Consider the following 22,117-nt stretch of genomic DNA (forward strand, 5'->3'; position numbering starts at 1 on the left):
TTCCAGTATAAAACATGCATACAATTCTGTCTATTATCATTTTAAGGGTGGCCTAAAAATGGCTCGGTTAGACCAAAAGCACCCACGGTGTACCTCTCTTGTTTATTTAATTTCCAGACACAGTACAGGTCCAGCATTTAGAGTCCCAATATGTATTTGTTGAATAAATGATTAAAAGGCTGAGAACATGCACATCCACACACAGTGCTTCTTAGTGATACTTCCTTAACATCAGTGTTTTGTTTGCTGAGTCTTGAGGCCTTAGTGGCTACTCTTGAAGTGGTTAGCAACGTTCGTGAGCTTAGTCCAGCTAATGGAGTTAGACTTTGAAACAGGACTATGGAAATAGAAAGTGTGCTAACGTTGAGATATTTGTACCTTTCTTTCAAATTATGCTGTGGAAATCTTCGCAAGTCTTTTTAGCTAAACAGTATTCCAAGGGCCCTGTCAAAATGTTAGTTCTATTATAGTGGTTAAATGACTTCACAAAATATATGTCTTACTAGATTTAAAAAGCAGAGACAGTTCAAGCTTCTTCATTGACATTTAATTTTATTTAAATGAAATGTAGGTATCTCCAGTTCTGACCCCCTCATCGAGTTCCATGAAATTAAATGACTTGTTTAATATTATACAAAGTGTCTCACTGACTCCGACTTGGTAGTCATCTTGACATTTAGATAATTTTGTTGCAAAATGAGTGACTGATAGCAGAGAAAATCAGGGAGACAAAAATAGTAAGACAAACATTTTCTCTAGAGTCTAGATTTATATTAGAAAGAACTCATCAACTTGGTGATTTGGAATCGGGCCTCTTTAGAAACCAGAGCAGTCATGCGATTACATGGTTAGCAGTGATGGGTAAACAAACTTAAGGTCTTTGACCCTTAATATCATTATCTTACATTTCTTTATCCAACTAGAGTGATGTGCATATTATGTTTAATAAATTATTTTTTGCTTGTATATGTGCATGCATAGCCATTTTGGTTTCTTTAAAGTTCTTATGGAGATAATATGACTTGAATGTTATGCTTTCAGTTCAAGAAAATTGATGGACATATAAAACTAAGTTATAGCTAAAATTAATGCATAATTAAGATGTTTTCCCCAAACATCCTATCTTTTATATCAGAGGATACTAATGAAATATTTTAAAAAGTGTCACAAATAATTTCACAAAAGACTGTATCTCCAAACTACTTAAAGTTTCTGAATTAAAGACTACTAAACTCTATATGCATGCTAGTATTGGTTCTATACCTTAGACTAACCATTCAGATTAATAGAAAACTTCTTAAAATCTTAACTAGTATGATGATTGGTTTGTATGACAATCTCTACAATGCATATTCATTTAAAACTTTTTCAGAACAACTCAGTTGAACTTAGTCTGGTGTCTGAATAAAGGCACACAATGCAGTGTGTTTTTGAATTTATTTAATTTGATGCTAGACAGTTTTGATGGTTTCGGCAAGTGTAATGAAAAATATAACCAAGTGAAAGAATGAGAGATGAGTCAGAAGCCAATCCTAGGCCCATCCTACTGTCTGTTTTTTTGAATTAAAGAGTACATGTGTTTACTAAATTTTGACTGATCATCAATGGTAAATTTAAAAAACAGCTTTATTTTTTTTTCTTTGTTTTTGGTGTCTTCAGCAAGAGTATGAGCTCCTGAATGACAGTGCCTATCTTAATTCATTTTTTGCTTCTTGTTTCTGTCATATCATAGGTGCTTGAAAAATATTTTTTATCTATTTTTCTGAAATTCCCTCTCTCTCATCTATTGGGCTTTTCAGTATCTTGTGTTTTTTCCTTTACTTTTCCTGACCCCCTTAAAAATCTTCATCCTCTTTTTTTTTTTTTTTTTTTTTTTTAAAAAAAAAAAAAAGAGAGAGAGAGAGAGAGAGAGATGGTGACTTGCTCTGTGGCCCAGGCTGGAGTATAATAGCTTGATCATAGCTTACAGCAGCCTCAAACTCCTGGGCTCAAATGATCCTCCAGCCTCAGCCTCCCAAGTAGCTGGAACTGCAGATGTGTGCCACCCTGCCCAGCTAATTTTTACTTTATTTCTTAGAGACAGGATCCTGCTGTGTTGCTCAGGCTGGTCTTGAATTCATATCCTCCGGAGCTATCCTCCTGCCTTGGCCACCCAAGGTGTTGGGATTACAGGCACAGGACACTGCACTTGCATTCTCTTGTTCTTTTTAAATATATCTCTCTTTAGTTTATTGGGTAACTGCTCAATCACAGGAGAACTCTGATGCTGGGCAACATAATATATGTATCTTTGTATTGAGAACATCAGACACAGTATTATACAGATAAAGGATAAGTATAACTTTTATAAAAAGAACTATATATTAGGATGCTTTTCAGTGCTTTTATTTATAGTTCTACAACACATTCTGTGATTTTAATTTAGAAATAGTCATACAGCCATTCTTTGTTAATCAGGAACAAATAACTATGGATCCAAGTATACAAAAAGTTACCCTTTCCATAGATTTATTAAAACATAATATAAATATATTTTTAAGTTAGACAATTAATTATCTGACTCCTAGATACATTCTCTGACTTGGAGGAAGTCAGAGGCTATTAACTGTGTCTAGGAGTCAAGACAATTATTATCCCATAGGTGAAATTGGATCAGGTAAATGTGAGTTGCCAAGGCTGTCCTGGATAAAATGTTCATTAGGAAAATGTTAAATGAATCTACTGGTAATTTTGTTTGAAGAAATGTGAAGGTGAATGGTGTTATAATTTTATTAAAAAGAAAATCATGGCCGGGCGCGGTGGCTCAAGCCTGTAATCCCAGCACTTTGGGGAGCCGAGGCGGGTGGATCACGAGGTCAAGAGATCGAGACCATCCTGGTCAACATGGTGAAACCCCGTCTCTACTAAAAATACAAAAAATTAGCTGGGCATGGTGGTGCGTGCCTGTAATCCCAGCTACTTAGGAGGCTGAGGCAGGAGAATTGCCTGAACCCAGGAGGCGGAGGTTGTGGTGAGCCGAGATTGCGCCATCACACTCCAGCCTGGGTAACGAGCGAAACTTCGCCTCAAAAAAAAAAAAAAAAAAAAAAAAAAGAAAACCATATATTTTGGGGTAGTACTTGTGAGTAGATAATTCATAGTTAATGACATTGAGAAGTTCCGAAGGCTGTGCTGGGAGAGTCAAGGGGTCTGTTTGGACAGATTTTCTGTCTTGTGTCTCTGCTTTGCTCTTACCCATTGGCCTTTGAACCAAGTCCAGTCTGTGTTCATCCTTAATCATGGATCAGTGGCACCAAACAGCATAGAAATTACATTATGACTTGAGCTTCAAGAGAAGTCTACCTGCTATAGAAGAAAAACTCAGAAGCAGGATTTTTAAAAGGAATCTTTTATACAACTGGCCATTTTAATGCTGTTAATCTCATTTTTTAGTATCTCTCTCGTCTTTCTCTCAATAAAACGACATAATGGCTTTCAGTTGTGCCTCCACTCAGAAAATGTGTCTAAATTGCTTGTGCAGGCCAGTTAGTTGGATTACCTCATAGATAACAAATAGGAGGTGAGATAGGATTGGGGTCAGTATACATTCTCTTCATTTTGTCTTGGTCTTTTATGCTTTGAAATTTCAAATTGATCATCAAAAGTAGTGAAAGGCAGCTGCTGTTTGTTTCTTTGTTTAGTTTGTTGCTTTGTTTAGTGTTTGTTAGTTTGTTTCTTTGTTTACTCTACTGGTAGAATTGCCTTGGTAAGTATAACTTGGATATACAAAGTCTAGTATTTATTTTATATAGAATTGATTAACTGAAAATTCAATTTCTATCTTGGAGGACTCACTCTTTAAAGATACTGCAGAGGCTGGGTACAGTGACTCATACGTGTAATCTCAGTACTTTGGAAGGCCAAGGTGGGAGGATTGCTTGAGGCCAGGAGTTCAAGGCTGCAGTGAGCTGTGATTGTGTCACTGCACTCCAGGCTGGGCCACAGAGTGAGAAACAGAGAGAAAAAAAGAAAAGATGTTGCAGAATAGAATGCATACATAGCCGTTTATCTGAAATTAAACTTGGTTTATGTATTTTCAATATCCACCTCTGTAAAGTAAACCTATCTTTAGTAGTGTACTGGTATTTTGGGCAAGAGGTGCTTCATATTGCCTCCCATTATTTTAGTATATGATTATTGGATTTCACTTAATTGGTTAGAATTTAATAACTTATTGTAATTTGTAAAATATATACTTAGACACAAATACTGTTGTGTTTACATTATTAAGAGTATTACATTTTACTATAATTGTTGTGTGGTTTTGAGAAATTGCAAATTGCTCTTAACCTGAATTTTGCTGATCTCAGTTTACGGAACCACATGACTCTGAAGGGTCAATAGGATTCGAATGTTTCTTTTCTAGCCCTGTGATCCACAGTAAATTAATAAAGCCCCTTGTGCATTTTTCCTCATCTGTAAAATGGAGCTAATAATGAGTATCTATATTATGGAGATTTTGAAAGGATAAATGAGTTGTTAATAAAGGCTTATGATTATTAACGATAAAATGCTTAGATAAGAGCCTAGAAATAGTAAGCATTCAATAGACTTTAGCTGCTATAATAGTTATTAATTTTTCTATTATGTAGAGATTGAAAACATTCTATACATACTTTTGATGTATTATTATAACAAATTCTGTTTAAATTTAAGATCTATTTTCCATGCTCATATATTAGCAAGGGACTAATTAATTGAATTAATGCAGAGGCTATTTATTGAATTTGTGCCATGAAATGTATTAGGCACTTTGGAGAGTACAAGATTCTTTCCCTCAAAAAACTTACTTAATATCCTTAATATAAGATAGTAGGAGAGATGGCATTTGAGTAAATGGCTAAAATATACCTAGCTGTGATATAGGAAATTGGTTTATTTGGACTCAGGGAATCTTAACTCTGTACCACATTGTACAATGAGCACATGTTTTTTGTTGTTGAACAGGTTTCTGCATGTTTGTACTGAGTTTGGTGAAGAAACATTGTCGTCTGCAGTTTTATATGGTGTGTATTAACCATTATTCCTTAGTCATTATCTGTGATAAAAACTCTTAACTTTTTTTTTCTTTTCTTTTTTTTTTTTTTTTGTAGTGAGAAGATATAGTCGAATCTGCTAGCTGTTGTTTTGTGTAAATGTGAGGGATATTTGGATTTCAGATAACTATTAAATATAAACTAGTAAAGTTGAGAAGTTTGTGAGAATTTTAAAATTTAAACTGTTTTCAAAGTTTACCAAAAACTTTTTCTTTGAATATTTTCAAAGGCTGTAAATTTGAAGTATTTGAGTTCCTTAAATTTGTAGAAATTTGAAGAATTTTCTTAGTTTCCTGAACAGTTACTAATCTGGGAAGCATCTACCATATTGTTCTGTGAAGGTAGCTGTTTACTTGCACTTGGCAGGAGCATAAAGGAACAGAACATGTATTGTCTTGGTAGTTATGGTTGGTCATAGAATTGTGTAATTCTTTTCGGCGTAAGGTATTTTGCTCAATGTACCAAAGCCTATCTTAAGAAATGTAACACTTTACATAGGAACTTTTCTTATTTTATTAAACTGCAGCTAGTAACACTATGCAATGCAAAGTAGTATTCAGATATGTAAATTTAAGTAATAGGCTTATTTTGGACTTGGAATATATTTTCTGTTTTTTATGCTTAGCTTTTCTCCATTAAGACAATCTGCAGAACATATTGCTGGGAAATTGTTGTGTTTCTTATATTTCTAATTTCAGGGAATCTGAACATGAAGAGTAAAATTCTTAGTGAGTTTCATGTACAAGCAATCAAGACAATTAAAAATAGTAGAATATCCAATGAAAATATAAATGGTATCTATTGGGAAAAAATTTAGTTATGCATTTTTAAGCAATCAGGGTAAAAGAGAATTGTATCTTCTAAGGAGATAAAAATAGAACAAAATAAGGCAACCAATATAATATGGTTGCTTAACCAGAAACAGATTTATTAAGAATAAATCGAAAAGGCCAGTTGTCAATGGCTCATGCCCATAATCCCAACACTTTGGGAGGTGAAGGCAGGCAGATACCTTGAGCCCAGATGTTTGAGACCAGTCTGGGCAACATGACAAAACCCCATTTCTACAAAAAATACAAAAATTAGCTGGGCATGGTGGTGTGCACTTGCAGTCTCCGCTACTGGGGAGGCTGAGACAGGAGGATCACTTGAGCCTGGGAAGTCAAAGCTACAGAGAGCTGTGATCACACCACTGCACTCTAGCCTGGGTGATAGAGTGAGACCCTGTCTCAAGAGTGGGGGTCCAGGGAGAATAAATCAAAATCTTCAGAATTTTTAAAAGTAATTTTATGAATTTCAATCAAAATTATAAGACTAGTACATGGAAACCTTAGCTTCTTTTTCTTTACATTCTACCCTTATTACTTACATTGAAAGTGGCCATCTCTAAGGCTAGATAGAATTGGTGAAACACAAAAATCTTTAAAAATTTGAAATTGAATACTGTCATTGAAGAGACCGTTCACAATCACCTTTCAAGTATGAAAGTATTGCATTTAAGAGCAGTTGAACCCTGCTGGTTTGAATCATTTGAAGTTAGAAATTACTCTTTATGGGAAAAAGTTACCATAATAAACTCTGAAAGAAAAGTGATTTTCAGCATTTTTTTTATAACCGCAGAATGCAGCCAGAGTAAGATATTCCTCTTTAAATGCTAAAACATCAACGGAGATTTCTCATTATCACTTTCTCATTCAGAAATCTAATGATTCAAGATAATGATTTATTTTTTATATGTTTTAAAATTTAGTACTATATCTATTATGGGCATTCTATTTGTATATAAATTAAGGTTACTTTGTTAAATAAATGTTTTCATTATTTGAAGGTTCCAGTAGGCAACAAAAGAAACATAACTTACTAACAGTGTTTATTTTATATGACTTTTACCTTCCACATTTTGACCCAAAGTCATGGTAGAAATTTGTGTTTCAGTATTGCTGTTGCTTCTTCAGCTGCACTGATCAGTTGTGTTCACTAATTTTTGTATTGTTGGGCTATTAACAGTTCGCATGGACTCATGTCACTTTACTGATTATTGTTACTCAGTCACACCTTGTCATCCAAAGTCTGTTTGAAGGCATGATATGGTAAGGCAACGGTATTATGCTGCTTTATAGTTATGTCATAGCACTTTTATAGCTCTTTAACATTGGACAGCATCTTACAGGTTTCTACTAAAATGGACTGTTTGTTGTTCCTGTATTCCATTAAACTATCTTACTGAGTTTTGCTTACTATTTGACAACTGAAGACAAAATGCTTCATTAACAACTGGATACCATTCTTATTCAGGTTCCAAATAAAATGTAGGAAGTTCCCACAAAAGCCCCAAACAATTAATTACATTTTCAGGTGTTAATAAATCCTAATGTGACTTTTCACAAAAATAGACTTTAAAGATAATGTTTACTAAGATATTATTTACATAGAATGCAACACACACACACACACACACACACACACACACACACACACACACACACACCAGAAAACTTTGCTTGTTAGTAACTGCTATGAGGAAATGTATGTTTTTTCAGGTGAAAGTTGGGTAGGTTTTCAGCTTTGCTCTTATGTAGGCATGTGTTTCCAGATTGTAGAAATTCATCACTCTATGGCAGTGGCTTGCATATTCAGAAAGCATTTTTGTTAGGTAAAAATTATAACTTAAAAATTAGTTGGAGTGGAGAAAAAGTTAAGATTTTAAAAAGTAGCCATACTTTCCTCACGTTCATTTTAAACTCATTAATTAAAATCTTTAACCATTGGTGGGTTTTATCAAGATACATCGTATTCCTTTGACAGCTTCATGTCTTTTTACTAAGAGTGTGGGTGTGTGTCTCTGTGTGTGTGCGTCTGTGTAAGTGTATGTGTATGTGTAAGTAACCAAAATCATTTTAAGATTGTCTTTCATGTATTGTACAGACTTTTCATTGATAGGGGCAGTTACTGAAGTAAGTAGGTCTGTACATTAATAGAGTTTACTGAAATCACAAGCTAAGATAGAATTAAAATTAATAATTGAGAATATGTAATAAGAGCTCGATATAAACTTATCAGATTTTGCTATGTCTAAAGAAATGACTCATTTTCATAGTAAAAGGCTGTTTTTTTTTTAAGACCAGTTTTCAATCTGCCTTTCTTTTCTTTTTTATTATAACATGTTCCTCATAAAACTAAAATGTAAACATCGATAACTGTAGAAATCAGTAAGTTAATATTTTCCTTAGCAATATTTTCCTAGCGTGTTTATTTCCTTCCCAGTTTATTTTTAGATTTTTAACTGTTTAAATTGCGAGTGGGCAGATTTTGTTGATATTTATCATTTCTACTGTTTTGGCAAGGGTTATGTTCTGGGCTAGGCTGAAGTGTAGTCCAAAGGGTTATTTTGTTGGTTTATCATGAATCATAACCTGTGTGAATATTTGCCACTTACATGAACTTTTTCTGCTGACTTTTTGTTTGTTTTTAACAGGTTCCTTCTTCCAATATCAAGTGTTATCTGCAATGACATAACTGCTTACCTTTTCGGATTTTTTTTTGGGAGAACTCCATTAATTAAGGTAATGGAAAAATATTATAAGCAAGCCACTATATAACCTTCAAGATTAGACACTGGAGAACATTTCCAACAACCTGTGCTGTTGTGCATTTTTTATTTTTGATATGCTTTGATTTTCCTTAGTTGCACAGTGCAGGAGCAGCAAGCCATTATTTCCCAGTATATCCATCCGGATTCTTCATCAGCTCTTCTGTTGGCTGCTCAGTAAGGGCATGACTTCATCAGTTGTCCTTTCTTTGGTGAAGGCTCATTTCATTGTCATTTTATCTTTTTTCTTTTCTTTTCTTTTTTCTTTTCTTCTGTCTTTCTTTCTCTTTCTTCTTTCTTTCTTTTTTCTTTCTTCTCTTTTTTCTTTCTTTCTCTTTTTTTCTTTTTTCCTTTCCTCTTCTTTCTTTGTCTTGGGTCTCACTCTGTCACCTGGCTAGAGTGCAGTGGCGTGATCATGGCTCACTGCAGCTTCCACCTCCCAGGCTCAAGCAGTCCTCCCACCTCAGCCTCCCAAGTAGCTGGGACTTCAGGTGCATGCCACACACCTGGCTAATTTTTGTATTTTTTTGTAGAGATGGAGTCTTGCCATGTTGTTCAGGCTTGTCTCAAATTCCTGGGCTCAAGCAGTCTTCCTGTTTCAGCCTCCCAAAGTACTGGGATTAAAGGTGTGAACCACTGCCCCTGAGCTCTATGCTTTCTTTCTCTCAGCCATTGGTACAGATTTTCTTTATCCTTCTTCCCAGTGCCTATACACAAGCCTTTTCTTTGACTCTCCTCTCCCTTCAATCTGTCACCTCACCTGTCCTCTTCTTTATCAAACTTTCTAAAAGAGTGCAGATTATGTAATATTACCTTCACATCTTCATATCCATTTGTGTGACTTTTACATCCAAACTCAGATCAAGAGAAGATTTTGGAGTCCTACAATAAAATACTAATAAAATACAAGTAACAGTGAAAGGGAAATGAAAATACGTATAAGTAGACCATGTTTTTTTTTTGGCCATAGAATTGGTTCTGTCTCTGGACAATAGAGGTAAAGAAGGACATGAACTAAAAATTATATAGTTCTCATTTGGGAGAAGAAGTAAACCAATTTTTCATGGAAAGCAAATCATTTTCTAGAATTGCTTTCTTTTAAAAGAGTTTTTCTTTATTTTTATTTTTATTTTTATTTTTTGGAGACAGAGTCTTGCCCTGTCACCCAGGTTGGAGTGCAGTAGAGCAATCTGACTCACTGCAACGTCCACTTCCTGGGTTCAAGCGATTCTCTTGCCTCAGCCTCCTGAGTAACTGGGAGTACAGGCATCTGCCACCATGCCTGGCTTATTTTTTATTTAGTAGAGACAGGATCTCAGCATGTTGGCCATGCTGGTCTAGACCTCCTGATCTCAAGTGATCTGCTCGCCTCAGCCTCCCAAAATGCTGGAATTATAGACGAGCCACTGCACGCAGCCTAAAAGAGCTTTTCGTGTTGGAGTTTCAGATAAAATTCACACATTTCACATTGTTGGGCAAAGTTTTTAATATTCTCACAGACATATTATTACTTGGCTGTTTTGATTTGTTATATGAAGACAGTTTGGAGGGACTGAGACAATTATTCAGCTATAAAGCCTTCTGTTTGTTCAGAGTGGTATGAGGGTAGTTTTGCATTACTAGAGGAATTTGTGGACTGCCTGTTCTTCCAGAAACCTTTGTAAACTCTTCCCCTCTTGGGAAGGAGCTCACAGAAAGCATCTGCTGAGAGTATCAGCACTCAAAGGGCATTGGGCTGAGCTGGATAAGGATACTGGCAAGCAGGCTATGTATTTTTAAAATATTTCTAAAGCTGCTCCAGAGCACATGATTTATGTATTCAAGAGTTCTACCTTGACTGAAAAGTTTTCTGCTTGGGAAGCTGTATTAGTTTATTCTCACACTGCTATAAAGAAATGCCTGAGTTTTAATTGGCTCATGGTTCTGCTGGCTGTACAGGAAGCATAGCTGGGGAGGCCTCGGGAAACTTACTATCTTGGCAAAAGGGGAAGCAGGCACATCTTACGTGGTCAGAGCCAAAGGAAGAGGGAGAGTGGGGAGCTGCCACACACTTTTAAACAACCAGATACCATGAGAACTCATGGGACATCAGTAGAGGGTATGGTGCTTAACCATTAGAAACTGCCTCCATGACCCAGTCACCTCCCACCAGGCCCCCACCTCCAACACTGAGGATTACAAGTTGATGTGACATTTGGGTGGAGACACAGATCCAAACCATATCAGAAGCCTTCAAAAAGGCTGTTACAGCTGTGGAAGAATCTTAGAGACTGATTTTGAACACAGCCTTCTAGTGAATTTATCAGGCTGGATTAGTTGTATAATATACTTAAATAATTGAACAATTAACCCCTAAATTGATATGATATGCATTGATTTAATTTGGTAAGCTATCTTTAAAATAATCAACAGGCACCTTTGAATTTGAGTCTGCTCCTACTTTATGGCATTGATACTGAATTGCCCTAAGAGAAGGTGTGCCTATCTCTTCTCCATGGCATAATTATTATCAGATTTGTCACGAAACCATTTCTGGCATATGTTTTGCTTTGAGGCTTTATGAGTATCAGGACAAGAGGTCTGTGAAGAGCTCTTATCGGTTAGCCCATAGCCCATTTTAGTTTTCAGAGACTTCATTCTGCTATTTGGTTTCTGCCCCTCATTAATGACCAGATGACTAAATCCCCACACATCACAGTCATTACCTCCTCTGGCAACAACTTGCACCTTCTACTTCTAAATCTTTTCCTCCTGCTGCCCTGACACCACTAACATCTAGATTTTTTTCCATATTTCTCTCCATGGTTGTCTCATTGACTGGGCAGAAATAGCTGAATCCACCACAACATGTTCCTTTCTTAGAAGCACAACATGTTCCTTTCTTCTTGGAGGTGGACATGGATTGTGAAGAAAGAAGGATATGTGAATACCTGAGCTAATACAGTATCTGGGGCTCTGGAGTATTTTGCCATATCGGAAGGAAGTATGTGTATATATAGCATATTAGGAATATATGAAAATTATATGTGCTAAAATGTCCATGTTTTGTTGTACTCATTCTATTTTCGGCTGATAGACCTGTGTGTAGTTGGAATTAATGTATTTCATTCTTACTCCAAGAATTTATACCAGCTATTATCAGGGTTCATATTAGCATGAAAGTCATGGGACAGTTACTTTATTAAAGAGTTTATAGTCTTTTGAGAGACAAAACAAATAAATTTAGGCCATTTAACATGAACAAACACATATTAACGGCGTGTCAAGTATTTGAGGGCCTACTATGTGTTTAAATATTATTAGAGAGATTTTCACTAGTAAATCAAAATGAGAGAATGAAGGAAAAAGGATTTTAAACTATTCCAATAAGAGAAAAAGTAAGGAGAGATGTACAAGGTATTGAGGAAACTCATTGAATAGAGTTTGTATATATATTGTGAGCTTTGTTGAGTGCAGTAATGCTTTTCAATTTTATTTGCCTTTTTTTAGTTATCTCCTAAAAAGACTTGGGAAGGATTCATTGGTGGTTTCTTTTCCACAGTTGTGTTTGGATTCATTGTGAGTATTACTAAGATTTTTATTTTATATACACTTTGAAAAATGATTTGAATTACCCTAGGAGAAACTGTGTCTGGCCCTTCCCTATGGCATAATTGTTATCAGATTTGTCAAGAAACCAAGCTTGTTAGTCTATTTTAAACCTAGAAAAATTAAACCACAAAATGCTAATAATGCATTTATCAAAATCTACTAAAAAGTAGCAGTAGCCCTTATCCTGGCTGCAAGTAGAATCCCCTGAGAAGCTTAAACAAAATCTGTCTCTCAGCCTTATCCCAGGCCAATTAACTCCCCCAGGTAATTCTAATGAACATCAAGCTGTCTTGCTGACTTACTGACTTGCTGTTTTGCTGTTGTGTTTGGTAGTTTCTAACAGCTATTCTGCCTTAGATGGCGCATTTAACCTGTTAGTTAAATACTAACAGCTATTCTGCCTTAGGTGGGGCACAAGTACTAGGACAGGTGGTGGCTTTGAGTAATAGCAGAGGAGGCAAATTCTATTAAAAGCTCTGCGTTCTTAAACACATGGTGGCCACTTGGCTCAGTGGGTGGTTAAGGTTGTGGGCCCAATTTGCAGAAACAGTCTGTTAACTGTAAATTATTATTGTTTGCTTTTAGCTTGTTAAATAGGTATTGTTCATGTTTTACAAGTTAGTTTACAGTTATACGATTTAGATTTTTATTAAAAGGTGTCTAGGGAGAATGAGAGTATAGTACCATTGCTGGATATAAGATAAATATGCAAAAATAGTACATGAGGAAGCTTAATTTTTCCTAGTTTCTGACAGTTGTAGTTACATTCCGTATCCAAATCTAGAGTACCTAGAAACAACATGAAGCTTTGAGAAAGTGAATATACAAATAAATGGAAATATGCTATGACCCTAGATGGGAAAACCCCCAGAATTCCTCCATTTAATTTATAAATATAGTTCATTTGCAATGAAAATTTTAATAAAATGTGATAAAATTATTCTAACAAATTTGTCGTAGAATATTGATGGGATAATAATTGACAAAAGAATGCAAAAGAATCCAATCTCATCCAATGTTTTTACATTACAAAGCAAGCACAGTTAAACATTATGAAGTTAAATGTTATAAGAATTTGTTATTAAAGACTAACTTGAAAATACTACAGGAATAGCCATATCATTGGAAGAAAATTAAGAGCTACCCCATAAGTATGTAATGCATGACAAAATAATGAGGAAGGAAATTTCACATCTATATGAAATTACATATATAACATAAACTGGTGGTTTGGAAGCAAAATCAGTTTATATTCATTCCTAGTGTCTTGAATTTCTGTTGATAATTCTTGAGCAGAATAATAGGGTGAATGGCTGCAAGAAAAAGAGAATAAATTGTTGTCTAGCAATTTACATTTATAACAGCACATTTTATGTACCTTACTTCCAAGGCTGAGGACAGCTAGTTTTAAAAATTGCAGTGATATGGCCAGGGAAAGAATACTTTAATCAAAGTTTTCTGGGTTGGTTAAGAACAATGGTGTTCTTAAACTTCATATGGAACCAAAAGAGAGCCCGCATAGCCAAGTCAATTCTAAGCAAAAAGAACAAAGCAGGAGGCATCACACTACCGGACTTCAAACTATACTACAAGGCTACAGTAATCAAAACAGCATGGTACTGGTACCAAAACAGAGATATAGACCAATGGAACAGAACAGAGGCCTCACAGGAAATACAACATACCCACAATCATCTGACCTTTGACAAACCTGACAAAAACAAGCAATGGGGAAAGGCCTCCCTGTTTAATAAATGGTGTTGGGAAAACTGGCTAGCCATGTGCAGAAAGCAGAAACAGGACCCCTTCCTGACACCTTACACCAAAATTAACTCCAGATGGATTAAAGACTTAAACATCAGACCTAATACCATAAAAACCTTAGAAGAAAATCTAGGCAAAACCATTCAGGACATAGGTGTAGGCAAGGACTTCGTGACCAAAATGCCAAAAGCAATGGCAACAAAAGCCAAAATAGACAAATGGGACCTAATCAAACTCCACAGCTTCTGCACGGCAAAAGAAACAGTCAGTAGAGTGAATCGGCAACCAACAGAATGGGAAAAAAATTTTGCAGCCTACCCATCTGACAAGGGGCTGATATCCAGAATTTACAAAGAACTAAAGCAGATCTACAAGAAAAAACAAACAAGCCCATTCAAAAATGGGCGAAGGATATGAACAGATACTTTACAAAAGAAGACATACAGGAGGCCAACAAACATATGCAAAAATGCTCATCATCACTGGTCATCAGAGAAATGCAAATCAAAACCACATTGAGATACCATCTCACACCAGTTAGAATGGCGATCATTAAAAAATCGGGAAACAACAGATGCTGGAGAGGATGTGGAGAAATAGGAACACTTTTACACTGTTGGTAGGAATGTAAATTAATTCAACCATTGTGGAAGACAGTGTGGCGATTCCTCAAGGACCTAAAAATAGAAATCCCATTTGACCCAGCAATCCCATTACTGGGTATATATCCAAAGGATTATAAATCATTCTACTACAAGGACACGTGCACACGAATGTTCATTGCAGCAATGTTTACAATAGCAAAGACCTGGAACCAACCCAAATGCCCAATGATGATAGACTGGATAGGGAAAATGTGGTACACATACACCATGGAATATTACGCAGCCATCAAAAACGATGAGTTCACGTCCTTTGTAGGGACATGGATGAACCTGGAAACCATCATTCTCAGCAAACTGACACAAGAGCAGAAAATCAAACACCGTATATTCTCACTCATAGGCGGGTGTTGAACAATGAGAACATATGGACACAGGGAGGGGAGCACTGCACACTGGGATCCGTTGGGGGGAAATGGGGGAGGGGCAGGGGGGTGGGGAGGTGGGAAGAGATAGCATGGGGAGAAATGACAGATACAGGTGAGGGGACGGAGGGCAGCAAACCACAGTGCTATGTGTGTACCTATGCAACAATCTTGCATGTTCATCACATGTACCCCAAAACCTAAAATGCAATTAAAAAAAAATGGTGTTTTTCCCGCATGTTCTCACTCATAGACGGGTGTTGAACAAAGAGAACAAATGGACACAGGGAGGGGAGCATCACACACTGGAGTCTGTTGGCAGGGGCTAGGGGAAGGACAGCAGGGAGTGGGGAGGTTGGGGAGGGATAACATGGGGAGAAATACCAGATATAAGTGACAGGGGATGGAGGCAGCAAACCACATTGCCATGTGTGTACCTATGCAACAATCCTGCATGATCTGCATGTGTACCCCAGAACCTAAAGTACAATTTACAAAGAAAAAAGAACAATGTGTTTTTCACCTTACTATTTTGTACTATTTTCATTGTAATTTTGATTTACTGGTTAATTATTAACTGATGAAATTAATAAAAGCTTGTGTGCAGTATACTTCAGTTCTTTGTTCTCCTGTACCATTGTAATTGTGATCATGTAGAGATTACAATCTCAGTGATTCCAAAAGCTTTCCTTTTCTAAAGGTCTTTTAAGTTTTTTATTAGGATAATTATGACTATCTAACTTTGAAAATATGTAGCATTTTCAAAGTTAGCAGAATATTAAGGAAATTCTGGCATTCTATCTCTGGCCTTTCTGATGTATAACTTTTATATTTAGTCAATGTGCCATGAACTTTTGCTTTGTTTATTTTTTTCTTTTTGACACTAGGCTGCCTATGTGTTATCCAAATACCAGTACTTTGTCTGCCCAGTGGAATACCGAAGTGATGTAAACTCCTTTGTGACGGAATGTGAGCCCTCAGAACTTTTCCAGCTTCAAAATTATTCACTTCCACCCTTTCTAAAAGCAGTGTTGAGACAGGTAGGGTAAAAGTTCAAGATAAACATGGTTAGAGTTCTTCCATTCTGAAGATTAAGCTTCCTTTATTTTTTATTTACTTACTTACTTACTGAGACAGAGTTTCCCTCTGTTGCCCAGGCTGGAGTGCAGTGCCATGATCTCAGCTTACTGCAACTTTTGCCTACCAGGCCCATGCAATTCTTATGCCTCAGTCTCCCGAGTAACTGAGATTAGAGGCACACACCGCCACATCTGGCTAATTTTTGTATTTTTAGCAGAGACAGGTGTCGCCATGTTGGCCAGTCTGTATGTAGTGATAGGCCTGCCTTGTTCTCCCAAAGTGCCAGGATTACAGGCATGAGCTATTGTGCGTGGCCTAAAGATTAAGCTTTCTTTAAAAGTGGGATTCACGTTTGTAAAAGAAACTGATTTCTGTAGAATTTTTGACTCTTTGATATAGGAGTGGTTTTAGTGTTAGCTTAAATGGATGAGAACATGTTACAAATCAAATGAATCAAATGGTTTAGAATGGGTGTCTTATATTATGACATCAATTGACTCAATTTAAAACTTAACTAAAAATTCACAAGTTTACCGAGTCCTTGATTTTTAGAGGACATTTACTAGTGCAGAAAGTTGTTGCTTCTAAAAATCAGTTTTCCTTCCAAATGCACAGTGCCTTCATTTAAAGGTATATTGGAGGTCTTACCCTGGAGGACGTTGACATGCTCTCCTAGAACCCTCCTGATCTGTGTCGTCAGGTCTGGTGAGGGGCTGGTTAAAGTGAGTGTGTGTCTGTGTCTTTGCACACACACATTTGTATCTGAAACATTTTATTTTTAAGTAAAATTCTTAATTTTTGAGAAGCAGATTAACTAATTATTTCCCTTTGAGTGCTTAGCACATAGTTTTCAAGAACTTTTTCAATGTCCAAGACATCTGTTACCTGCTATAAAACTTTTTATACTGCCAGTCTTTGATTAGGAGCAAGGCTATTGCTTTGAGAACTGGTCAAAAAATTGGTGTCTTGGCTGGGCACAGAGGCTCATGCCTATAATCCCAGCACTTTGGGAGGTTGAGGCAGGTGGATCATCTGAGGTCAGGAATTCCAGACCAGCCTGACCAAAAGGTGAAACCCTGTATCTACTAAATACAAAAAATTATCGCCGGGCACGGTGGCTCAAGCCTGTAATCCCAGCACTTTGGGAGGCCGAGGCGGGTGGATCACGAGGTTGAGAGATCGAGACCATCCTGGTCAACACGGTGAAACCCTGTCTCTACTAAAAATACAAAAAATTAGCTGGGCATGGTGGCATGTGCCTATAATCCCAGCTACTCAGGAGGCTGAGGCAGGAGAATTGCTTGAACCCAGGAGGTGGAGGTTGCGGTGAGCCGAAATCGCGCCATTGCACTCTAGCCTGGGTAACAAGAGCAAAACTGTCTCAAAAAAAAAAAAAATTATCTAGGCCTGGTGGCATACACGTACAATCTCAGCGACTTGAGAGGTAAGACAGGAGAATCACTTGAACCTGGGAGCCGGAGGTTGCAGTGAGCTGAGATTGCGCCATTGCACTCCAGCCTGGGCAACAAGAGTGAAAGTCCATCTCAAAAAAAAAAAAAAGAAATAATTGGTGTCTCAAACATCTTTCTTCAACCACACCCATTTTGCACTGTCTATAAGTTGCAGTTTTAGATTATTTAAAAAGGAGCAAGAACTACAAATTTGCAAAATACTTTGAGTATAGAATTCTTCTCAATTTTTACGATTGTCTCCCCAGATCTTTAGTTATTGTCTCACTGATACTCATTTTGACAATCTTCTTTAAGCAACTTATTTTTGTGTTTTTCCACAGCATTCATCTTAGTTTTAGAGAAAAGTCCAACTTTTCCCTTATTTCATCATAAAAAATTAAAGCGAAATAAAATACAATATTAAATTATATAATTACAAAATCAAAGTATTACTAGTTAATTAAAAAAAAAACAAATTTGGAAAATAACTCAGCTGATTCTTGGTGAGAAGTCAGGTTCCTAGACAACCTGGGAGGTAGTCTCCCAAGGTGCAGGATTTCAGTGTGCCAGTTTCCTGTCCTTATGCTTACAGAGAGAAGGAAAGTGCTGGCCAAGTACAGAGGTTTACAATAGACTTTTCATTCATGATCCGTAAAGTTTGAAAAATTAATGTGGTGTGTGCTTTGACTTACTGTTTATATCATGGTTCTTGGATCAGGTGCATTCTCAAATACAATTTCAATGAAATTAGCCCCTCTCGTTCCCTTCTTTTTCTTCTTTAGGAAAGAGTGAGCTTGTACCCTTTCCAGATCCACAGCATTGCTCTGTCAACCTTTGCATCTTTAATTGGCCCATTCGGAGGCTTCTTTGCCAGTGGATTCAAAAGGGCCTTCAAAATCAAGGTGTGTGTTTAGATTCTTTGATATATTATTAGAGAATATAATTAGAGAATGTAACCTAGTTGGAATTTGGTTCACTCATGATCTACATTAAGCCCTTAGGCAACAACTTTTATATCCTGTTTGTTTCGGCCTCACAGAAATGCTGCCATGCTGATCTGAATGTATTCTTTCTTGTTAGGTTTGTCATACCATGTTAATACATTTTAAGTGTCATGTCAGTTTCCTTTATAGAAATGGCAGGTGTCCTTTTAGTATTGGATTAGACCCAGAATCTTGTTTTTTTTTTAAATTTTTATTTATTTATTTATTTTGAGACAGAGTTTCACTCTTGTTACCCAGGCTGGAGTGCAATGGCGCGATCTCGGCTCACCGCAACCTCCGCCTCCTGGGTTCAGGCAGTTCTCCTGCCTCAGCCTCCCGAGTAGCTGGGACTACAGGCACGTGCCACCATGCCCAGCTAATTTTTGTATTTTTAGTAGAGACGGGGTTTCACCATGTTGACCAGGATGATCTCGATCTCTTGACCTCGTGATCCACACGACTCGGCCTCCCAAAGTGCTGGGATTATAGGCATGAGCCACCGCGCCTGGCCAAATCTTGGTCTTTTAAGTGCTCACCCAAGAATCCAGCCATGAATCATCTGAAGTTTAGTGTTTTGCCACAGTCTCACTTGAAGGGACACACAGAAGAACCTCTGGCTATGTAACTGTCCGTTCCGCTAAGTCAGGTCTCGTCACACTCTTTCTGTAAAGGACAAACAGGAAGTTCATCAGGATGTGCAGACCATATATTCTATCATGGCTTCCCAACCCTGAGCCCTGCTGTGGCAGTGTGAAGCCCTCCCCACTGTGGACAATATGGCAGTGAGTGGGCGTGGCTAGATTTAATACAACTTTACTTATAAAAATAGGTCATGGCCTGGATTTGATTTGTGGGACATACCTCTCTGACCCCTGTTCCAGAGACTTAAAATTATCCCTGTGTATTAGGTTAGATCATCATAAAGTGACATGTTATCTCAGCAATTTTATCGCGGTCTCCCTCATATGGCTGAGGCACCATCTGGAGTTAGAGAGTGGCTATTGAAGGTTGGGTGATCAGGGAGGACCTCTCTGAGGAGGTGGCACTTAAGCAGAGATTTGAGAAAAGAAGTCTTGCAGAGAAAACTGAGAGTTCCAGGGCATACAGAGGAGTGGAGGAGCCTAGCCTGTTGGAAGGTGAGCAAGAACAGTGTGGCTGTGGTCCAGAGTAGGAGATGAGACTGCAGAGTTTGGTGGGGCCAGATCACACGCAGCCTATAGGGCAGGGAATAAATGAACTCAGCAAGCATTTGCCAGCGGGAAGCTACTATGTAAGGTGCAATGCAGTATACGCAAATATACAAGATGATGCTCACCGCCTACTAGGGAAGATTATACACGTCCCCAGAGAACTACAGCAACAGTGGTCCAGAAGAGTATCCTGTAGAGGCTGCAACAGCAGAGTGGCCTTGCGTTAGTGTGACTTTCTTATGCTTTGATTAGTAAGGAAGAGAAGGAAGGAAATGGGTTGGCAATAATTAACGAAAGATATTTTCAGTAATTGTTGATTGTTTTGAAAAGAAAAATGTTATATTTTAATAGTATTTTCTTTAATGGTCTCCAAGGTTTTTTGTTAAATGATGAGAATTTTTTGCATGTTGGAAATGAAGCAGCTATTGCTGTTGTATTTCAGACATTTTTAGGGTGCCTGAGTAAACTAGAAGAGCAATCATTCATGTCCATTTCCTGGGCACTCAGACATGTGAATCTACCTGTACAGGATCAGTTTGCAGAGGCTTACTACCCATTCCCTCGGTGTGGCCATTTAATGGACTAATGTGTCCCAGATGAGCTAACTGTAATTTTATTTTTTACTCTAACACTTAAAAAAAGAAGAAGAAATATTTATCATAATAGTAAAATGTTTATTTCAGAGTAAGAACTATTAGTATAAACAAGTTAGAACCAGTTGTACGTCTTTTAACAGCACTAAAACAGCTTCCCAAACAGCTTATGGTTGAGAAAGCTATAACAAAATTAGATTAGTAATAGCTAATATAATATAATTTTTATTTAGAAAAAGTTTCATTAATGAGAAAGGTAAGTGCTGGATTTAATGTTTAATGAATGTTTGAATGCTGTGGGTCAATTCAGAAATAATTCTAAAAGAAGCACATATTTGGAAGATGGAAGTTTTAATCTGCTGGATGTGTTCTAATAAGTTTTTATTTAGAAAAAAATAAAATCCATTGGTAATATATTTTCTTCAGAATGAATCCATGACACCAAAGAGACACAGGCAGGAATTTTGTAGCAGGTGATTTTTTGAAAATTTGCTAATATATTTGTTTGTTTCTAAAGGATTTTGCAAATACCATTCCTGGACATGGTGGGATAATGGACAGATTTGATTGTCAGTATTTGATGGCAACTTTTGTACATGTGTACATCGCAAGTTTTATAAGGTACTTTTCCATTTAAGACATTTTTTAGATGATTTCTTTGATTTCTCATTTCCATCACCATTAGTTTGAGTAAGTTACCTTTTTTCATCAATGGTAATCTACAATCTGAAAGCGAATGGTGGCAATTGGAATTAGAGCCTTAAGCAGGGTGGTTAAATTGTGATTGTTTTACCTACAGTTGAACAACTTTAAAAAGCTGTAGTATCTGTCATGGTCCTGGACCAAGTAGAAGACCCTTTTAATGTGGATGGTATCAGATTTGATACTTGAGGAGATTTAATTTCTCAGTGGTGGGCATGGCAATGATCATGAATACTTCATGAATACTAAGAGTTAAAAAGGAAGATAACGAAATGCATCCAGTCAACCAATTATCACTTGAGTGCCTGCCATGTTGTAGAATGTTCTAGGGACAAAAACAAACCAAATCTCTGGCTTCATATTTTCCCATTTGGAAGTTGAAGGAAGAATGAGAAAAGGACAACAAACAAGTAAAGTTTGTTAGATGGTTGTAAGTGTCACAGAGCAAAATAAAGCAGGCCAAAGGGATCACTCCGTGTGTATAGAGGCTGGCTGGAGGGTGAATATTGCCGTTTAAAGGGTTGTTTATTCTTGTTATTTAACCTTAATGTAATGTTTTGGATCTGCCTTGAAATACCAGTTTGGGTGTGAAGGCTATCCGCATCAACTGCATGTTAACTTTATTTTCTGTGTTCTCTACTGGGGGCCCAGAAGCAGAACACTTATTGGTAGTGCCTGAGCCATAGGAAACAAGAATTTTCTTCATAGTACTTGGAAGGAAATTCCTATTTAGAGATTCCTAGATACACATTTTAAATATGTACCACAGCAGTGTGAGAATTTTTATATTAACTATTTTTGAGACAGCCTTGATAGGAGTTTATGAATTTCATAAATCTTTTCAAAAGCATCAACTTCTGTCTTTGTTAAATTTCTCTACTATATGTTTTTGCCTAATTTATTTCTCCTCTCATCTTTCATTCTTTTTAATGATCAATTTGCTGTTCTTTTTTAGTTCTGGAGATACAACCTAGTTTATTGATTTTTAGCCTTCTTATTTAATCTGTCCATTAAAGACTATTAAATATCACTGTATTCCCTTCAAGTGGTGACATTTGTATTTTCCTTATTC

At 36.8% G+C, this 22,117-nt stretch overlaps 1 protein-coding gene across 2 annotated transcripts in view; it reads left to right on the forward strand.

Annotated features, from left to right (window-relative positions):
- CDS1 (CDP-diacylglycerol synthase 1) overlaps window positions 1-22,117 on the forward strand; it is a 70,693-nt gene that overhangs the window by 43,441 nt on the left and 5,135 nt on the right. For both annotated transcript variants that reach the window (XM_039468491.2, XM_010334757.3), the window contains exons 6-12: window positions 4,987-5,045; window positions 7,083-7,165; window positions 8,551-8,638; window positions 12,154-12,222; window positions 15,934-16,086; window positions 18,360-18,479; window positions 20,861-20,964. In XM_039468491.2, the coding sequence (XP_039324425.1) occupies window positions 4,987-5,045; window positions 7,083-7,165; window positions 8,551-8,638; window positions 12,154-12,222; window positions 15,934-16,086; window positions 18,360-18,479; window positions 20,861-20,964 (676 nt within the window). The remainder of the gene's footprint in view (window positions 1-4,986; window positions 5,046-7,082; window positions 7,166-8,550; window positions 8,639-12,153; window positions 12,223-15,933; window positions 16,087-18,359; window positions 18,480-20,860; window positions 20,965-22,117) is intronic.

Source organism: Saimiri boliviensis, chromosome 3, assembly GCF_048565385.1.
Source record: "Saimiri boliviensis isolate mSaiBol1 chromosome 3, mSaiBol1.pri, whole genome shotgun sequence".
NCBI classification, from domain to species: Eukaryota; Metazoa; Chordata; class Mammalia; order Primates; family Cebidae; genus Saimiri; species Saimiri boliviensis.